The sequence below is a fragment of the Sinocyclocheilus rhinocerous genome, unplaced genomic scaffold (genome assembly GCF_001515625.1).
Source record: "Sinocyclocheilus rhinocerous isolate Xijiao unplaced genomic scaffold, SAMN03320098_v1.1 scaffold1965, whole genome shotgun sequence".
Taxonomy (NCBI): domain Eukaryota; kingdom Metazoa; phylum Chordata; class Actinopteri; order Cypriniformes; family Cyprinidae; genus Sinocyclocheilus; species Sinocyclocheilus rhinocerous.
The window spans coordinates 1,041,367-1,048,895 of NW_015625577.1; the positions used below are offsets into that span (position 1 = coordinate 1,041,367).

The window sequence follows — 7,529 nt, forward strand, 5'->3', positions numbered from 1 at the left end:
AATGTTTCTTGAGCAGCAAATCAGCATATTAGAATGATTTCTGAAGAATCACGTGACACTGCAGACTGGAGTAATGATGCTTAAAATTCAGCTTTGCGTCACAGGAATAAACTACATTTTGAAATATATTAAAATAGAAAACAGTTATTTTAAATTGTAATAGTATTTAAAAATATTACTGCATTTACTGTATTAAATGCAGACTTGGTTAACATAAGAGACTGACCCCAAACTTTTAAGCAATAAATTAAAATTATATTTTAGTAAATATTATATATTTATTTTAATTATAATTTTTTATTGTTGCTATTATTGTATAAATTATAATTGTAATAGCTTTAGTCTTATGATTTTTTTTCACAATGATAACAGATAAATAAAATCTGCTGTTATACATATTTTTATTATTTTTTATTTTTATTAGTATAATTTTTTAACATTTTTAATCAATTTTCCTCTTTAAAAACATGTAATTCAAAAGATATAAAAATATATTTAAAAAATAATTTCCAGCCATTTTTGAAATACCAGTTTAGCATGCTTTATAAAGTATGCTGCAGACAAAAAGTTTTAGCGTTTATGTTTGTTTTTGTTTTTTTTTTAATTTTCCAGCAATAAAGTCGAGCACAGTCTCATAATAATCTCAGTAGCGTGAAAGGCCCTCAGGAAAGACTAACTTAAACTGCTCTTGTTCCCTGGTGTCTCCAGTGCCTACAAGCAGAAGCATCCCTCGGGAATGAAGGCCTCCAGCCCAGTGTCTACCCCCTGCAGCACGCCCGTGTCCCCTGGCCAGCATGTGTCTCCCACTGCCGCCCCCACCCCGAAACCAGACAGGACGTACCCTCACCTCGCACCCCCACAGCCCCTCCCTGACAGCGCTTACCCCATGGACCACAGGTACTGCCAATTACCAAAACACTTCAGACAGACAGACAGAGACACAGACAGACAGACAGACAAATAGATAGATAGATAGATAGATAGATAGATAGATAGTTATCATGCCTGATACTTATTCTATTCAGTGTTTTGTTCAGATTTCGGCGGCAGTTGTCGGAGCCGTGTCATTCGTTCCCCTCTCATTCGATGTCGCGGGACGGACGGCCCATGTATCACAGACAGATGTCGGAACCCAGCATCCCCTTCCCTCCTCAGGGGTTCAAGCAGGAGTACGGAGACCCCCTCTTCGAACATCCGGCCATGGTGGGGGCGCCGCTCCCCCAGACGTACCCGCACTCCATGATGATCAAACAAGAGCCTCGCGACTTCACCTACGACTCAGGTGAGTTTCGTTTCAATACGTTTACAAGTCTGCTAATACTGACAGAGCAGTATATTGCTCGATTTGTAACATTTCTACAAAATGTTAGGTCACGCAACTGTTTTCAACACTGATAATAAAAAGAAATGTTTATTGAGCTCCAAGTCAGCATATTAGAATTATTTCTAAAGGATCATGTGACACTGAAGACTGGAGTAATGATGCTGAAGATTCAGCTTTTTAAAAATATATTACAATAGAAAACCGTTTCAATTATAAAAATATTTCACAATATTACTGTATTTTGTGCAAAAAAAAAACATGTGCTTCAAAAACATGAAAAGACCCTAAAGTTTAAATAATTAAACAGAAAAATAAACAAATAGAATAGAATAGAATAAATAGGGGACATTTTTAATAAATAAATTCTTAATAAATACATTTAAAAAAATAAAAAATAAAGCAAGATTTATAAGGATATGGAGACAGTATGTACTTCACTAAACTAACAGGATACAGTTTGAAGATCATTTTTCTTTTGTTTTCTTTTGGGTACTCATACAGCCAGATAGCAACTTTATTAGGGACAGGGAGATTGATAGAATTAGCGTGTTATTAGGAAATTTGGGCCTGATCTCATTTCCTGAGGGCCTGGCTGGAAAGGCCCTCTCCCCCAGGGGCCCCCAGGCTTTCGGCCCAGCTCTGGCATGAATGAAGAGGCTTTTGGTTTTCATTCATAAAAAAATGGAGGTGTAAGCAGCCGCCTGTCAGGAAAGAAGGCAGCACTGCTTCTCAGCGGTTTCCTGTTGATTATGTGAATCTGTAAAATATAACCTGAGGATAATAGCAGTAATACTGGGGCCTTTTCTGTTTACTTAAAGGGGTCATATGATGCGATTTCAATTTTTCCTTTCTCTTTGGAGTGTTACAAGCTCTTGGTGCATAAAGAAGATCTGTAAAGTTGCAAAGACTAAAGTCTCAAATCCAAAGAGATATTCTTTATAAAAGTTAAGAGTCAGCCACGCCTACCTAAAACGGCTCGTTCTAACACACCCCACATGTCTACGTCACGATGTGAGAAGATTTGCATAACGCCGCCCAAACGTTCACGCAAAGAAAGAAGGCGTAACTTATATTCTCGCTGTAGTATTGTTGTTGCCGGATCGGCTTTCACCGTGGACGAAGCGGAGTCCAGCCCGGGGTCGTCACATGTGGTTGCTGCAGGAATTACAATATGGTAAGGGACGTAACATTTCCGTCACACGTTTGAGGAATTCGGCCAATCACAACGCACTGGATAGCTGGCCAATCAGAGCACACCTCGCTTTTTCAGACCGATGAGCTTTGTAAAAATCGACGCGTTTCAGAAAGGCGGGGCATAGAGGAGAAACAATAATGTACAGTATGTGGAAAATAATGTGTTTTTTGAGCCTTAAACCGCATAAACACATTTCATTACACCAAATACACAAAATAATGTTCTTTTTAGCAACATCATATGACCCCTTTAAAGTCAAAGCAACATAATCTAATTTATTATATTTTTAAACGAAATATGTTTTATTATTATTCTGAAATTAACATTTACAACAGACCATTAGTTTATGTTAAACTTTATATTATACAGTATGCTTTAGTCCAGTATGTGTTCATCTTGAAATATTACTAACAATATAAAAGTTATTCTTACATTTAGTTCATAAAACTATTTTTTTAATTACAATTTTTTATTATTATTATTTTAAAATTAATATTTACAACAGATACTCTGACAGTTCCTAAATAATTGTTAAAAAATTAAAGATATTTTTGCAGGTACATACAGTACGCATTAACTTTTACATTGTATGTCGATATTATTATCTATAACATATTGTCCAATTATTATCTATAAAATTAGACACACTAAAAGCTAACAAATGAAGTGATGAGAGCTTTGTGAGTGCGAGTGATTTGTCTGCATTGGTTCTTTACATCAGTGGAGGAGATCATCGACATGTTTTTCATCCCCTCCCAGCCATTTAGAAGAATTTATTCTGCCTCATAAAGGAGTTTGTTTGTTGTGAGCTGTGTAAGGACTGGGCAGTCAGCTGCTAATTTAATCAGCGGTAATTTCCTCGACAGGCCCATTACTTGAATGAAACCCTGAGAGATCTTTATAGGTCCAAATGAACAGGGTTAGATGTTTTATGGAGCATTCACTTAAGCTGTCTTGCTTTGCTTTGATTGAATCACAGCTCCAACAAACAACACGACTGACGCGGAGCACAAGGCGTCCACTGCGGTTAATCCTCACAAATCTGTTGTCCATAATGTTTTAACCTACTCTTTTGAATATAAAATGGGATGTTGTCCTGGGGATTTTTTTTTCATTGTCTTAAAATGGAAAATAATAGTAAGCAAATAAATAAATGCATAAATAAATAAATATAAGTTTTCGTTTTTAGCTGAACCCATGCATAATTTTTTCCCGCTTTTTAAAATGCTTTTTTTGTTTCGTTTTCCTTTTTCAGAAGTGCCTAGCTGTCACTCTGTATATCTTAGACAAGAAGGATATCTGGCCCACAATAACAGAACAGAGGGTAACTATCCACGCAGTATAATATATTTGATCTTATATGGCTATTTTATTATTTAAAATGTCTAATTTGAAGTTTTATTTGATGTAAAAAGTCAGATTATAACAATGTCTCAATGTCTTTATTCAATAGGATGCATGTTCGACAAAGTTGCAAGGCACTTCTATGATGACACTTGCGTGGTACCAGAGAAGGTTGAAAGTATGTATTTATTTATTTACTTATATTTATGCGCTGAGTTAAATATTATTTATTAAATAATGTTGACTCTTTACTGTACATTCATCTATAGTCTTGAATACTGTATGAGCCTCCCGACATGTAACATATAAAATGACAACTTTATCCATTGAGGGCTGTGCCATTACTTTACTTTTTATTGTATTATTTTTTACGCCCAGTTTCACCATGATGATGTCTAGCCCATAGGCGTTATAGGATTGGCTATGTGAGCTAACGTATTTTGTCATTTTTCCTCCCACAGGTGATATAAAGCAGGAGGCGGGGCTGTACCGTGAAGGCCCGACCTATCAGAGACGAGGCTCGCTGCAGCTCTGGCAGTTTTTGGTGGCCCTATTGGATGACCCCTCAAACTCACACTTCATTGCGTGGACAGGCCGGGGCATGGAGTTTAAACTCATTGAGCCCGAGGAGGTACTAACTAGCCTCAATAGTACATTTTTCAACCAAGATTTGATCTGTATGTGGTGTGCATTGTGTTTGTGGGATTTAATAAAAATTGTTTTAGGACATTAATAATTTAAAGGAACTAAAATAAGTATTTTTTTCTAAAAATGTAACCCCCCTATAAAACCTGACATGAAAAAAATAACTGAAAAAAATCTTTTTTTTTTTTTTTAATGGAACAGTTTATTGAGCCTATATATTTTTTTAATGCACAGGTTTTTTTGCTGAGTATCATATTTGATACTTCAGGCTTTTATGGTTCATATATTAAGATATAGGAGAATATGGAGCTCATATTTGGGGAAAAATAAAACACCTCAGTTTTATTCAGAGGCCCAAACTGAGCAAAAATATGCTACAGTTGCTTTTCAGCAAAGTTTGAATCATGCCGATAATTTAAAGGCTTTTAAATTTTGTGCATCAAATATGATACAGTTGGCTTTATAGGGTTACAATAATTTTAGGACATGATATATTGCTTAATTACATCATTATCTGATTATCTTTACTACATTTAAAATATCTCCACGCTATATGCAAGTTTTGATTCCTAGAGAGTCTCTTTATTTGTGTTCAAAAGCGCCAGTCATGTCCATCCAAAAAAATAAAGTATTTCAACATGTCGACTCTCCAAAAAGTCCGATGTGTTTGGAATCATTCATGCCATCAGGTGACTGTGGGCCGTTGGGATTGTCTGGGCGGGTGCAAGGCGTGAATGAGCCGCAGTAGAGTGAAAAAGGCCCACAGCGCCGGGCTCTGGGAGAGAGGTGGGAGGGAGATTTGAAAAGGAGGGGGGCACAGGTGGGTGGTCGTGCGGACAGGTGCAAGAACATCTGCCACAATCTGCTGTTCCTAATGAACACATCTCTGACTAGAGGTATGAGTACATGGCTGTGGCCAATGAGAGGACGCCGACTTGTATTTCACCCCTGACAGGGTTTAGCTATAGACCCGTCAGTGCTTTGTTTTTGAGGAGGGCCCTTGTGTGAACTAGTTTAGTGGGTGTTAGGTCTTATCTTTGTGTAATGTTTGAGAGAAACTTCTATATTTTTGCAGTACCTTCATTTGTAACAACGTATTCCCTTTGCTTCAAAGGTGGCGCGACGTTGGGGAATTCAAAAGAATCGGCCTGCCATGAACTATGACAAACTTAGCAGATCGTTGCGCTATTACTATGAGAAAGGCATCATGCAAAAGGTAATACAGGCTTCTGATACACCATGAAACACATCACAACTAGTTTTTATACTTTCAAAATACTGTCCTTTTTGCATATATTGACTCTTTTCATAATAAGTTACTTTTTAATAATGCTAAGTTTTAAAGCTCATATGCTAATAGGAAAATGTAATGCTCAGCTGCAATGCTAAAGTCTGAATGCACTATTGTTCAAAAGAATGCCAGTAAGGACATTTATAATGTTACAAAAGATTTATATTTCAAATAAATGCTGATTTAAATTTTTAATTGGTTTTATAAATATATAAAACAATTTTAAATTGCAATAATATTTAGAAATATTACTGTTTTTACTTTTTTATATAAAATAAATGAAGAATCGGTGAGGCTTTTTAAAGACATTTTTAAAAATTTTACCTTTTTTTTTACTGTAATGATAACTTTTAGGATATTTTAAGCAAAAATGGTCATTCATGGTGAACAATAAAACATCCAAATTTGGACTTGAATGTAGTGACAATTCTTGTTTTTTGACATGTTATTGTTCTAAAGCAATTGAATTTTTTTTTTTTCAAATTTTTGTGTAATTGTTATACGTGTCATTTTTATGACCTCATATCTCTTTATTTGTGTGTTCAAAAGCGCCAGTCATGTCCATCCAAAAAAATAAAGTTATATATATATAACCATAAGTTATATATACAATATGTGTGTGGCTTATAAGGCATAGTTCACCCAAAAATGAAAATTCTGTCATTAATTACTCACCCTCATGACGTTCCAAACCCATAAGACCTTTGTTCATCTTCGGAACACAAATTAAGATAATTTTGATGAACTCCGAGAGCTCTCTGACCCTCCATAGACAACAAGGGTACTACCACGATCAAGGCTCAGAAATGTATTAAGGACATCGTTAAAATTGTTCATGTGACATCAGTGGTTCAACCGTAATTTTACAAAGCTACGAGAATACTTTTTGTGTGCAAAGAAAACAAAAATAATAACTTTATACAACAATTCTTCTCCTCCGCGTCCATTTTGGATAGTATCATGATGCATGTGCTTTGATCTGCACGTAAACAACACATGCGTGTGGTGCTGCTGACGTAAACACGCATGCACTGCGCCTTGTTTACACTCAGAGGAAATCACGTAAAAAAGCACGTAAAAAAGTTTAAAGACATGTTATTTGTCAACTTCCCAAAAACTCTTTGAATGCAAGTCATAAAACAAAACATTGTCCTTGCACTGTTGAAATGTATAGTAATATTCTGGTTTCTTGACTCAAAGGTGGCAGGCGAAAGATACGTGTATAAGTTTGTCTGCGACCCCGAGGCTTTGTTCTCCATGGCCTTCCCTGACAATCAGCGTCCGGTGCTGAAGACCGACCTGGAGCGGCAGATCAACGAGGAAGACACCGTGCCGTTGTCACACTTCGATGAGAACATGGCGTACATTCAAGAGGGCGGTTACTGCAATCCGCACCCGTACAACGAGGGCTACGTCTACTGAAAACTGCTACCGGCCGTTCGAAAACAAAACAAACTTTCAGACTTATCCCTCATTTCCTTTAGTCATTCCCCAGGACAAAAGAGAGCACTTTATGGACAGAAGATGATGGCAGTGTGTAAACCTACAAACGTACTGGTGTAGTTACGTTAGATGCTCCTTTGGTGTTTTTTGTTGCTATTGAAGGGGATGGGGTGTTTCAGCATGCCGTTTTCTCACAGCGAAAGACTCTTGAGGGCAAATGGCCTCTCTTCGGACAGATGTTTTGAACTATTTAGACAGGTTAGAGTCTGGAGCACGTGAGTGGAAAA

At 36.7% G+C, this 7,529-nt stretch overlaps 1 protein-coding gene across 5 annotated transcripts in view; it reads left to right on the top strand.

The window, feature by feature from the left end:
* etv1 (ETS variant transcription factor 1) overlaps positions 1-7,529 on the top strand; it is an 18,917-nt gene extending 11,388 nt beyond the window's left edge. For 4 of the 5 annotated variants that reach the window (XM_016568180.1, XM_016568173.1, XM_016568154.1 and 1 more), the window contains 7 exons: positions 709-897; positions 1,026-1,282; positions 3,775-3,843; positions 3,973-4,041; positions 4,325-4,494; positions 5,623-5,724; positions 7,000-7,529. In XM_016568180.1, coding sequence (XP_016423666.1) covers positions 709-897; positions 1,026-1,282; positions 3,775-3,843; positions 3,973-4,041; positions 4,325-4,494; positions 5,623-5,724; positions 7,000-7,221 — 1,078 coding nt within the window. In that variant the 3' untranslated portion in view covers positions 7,222-7,529. The remainder of the gene's footprint in view (positions 1-708; positions 898-1,025; positions 1,283-3,774; positions 3,844-3,972; positions 4,042-4,324; positions 4,495-5,622; positions 5,725-6,999) is intronic. The other variant, XM_016568164.1, reaches the window with a different exon arrangement.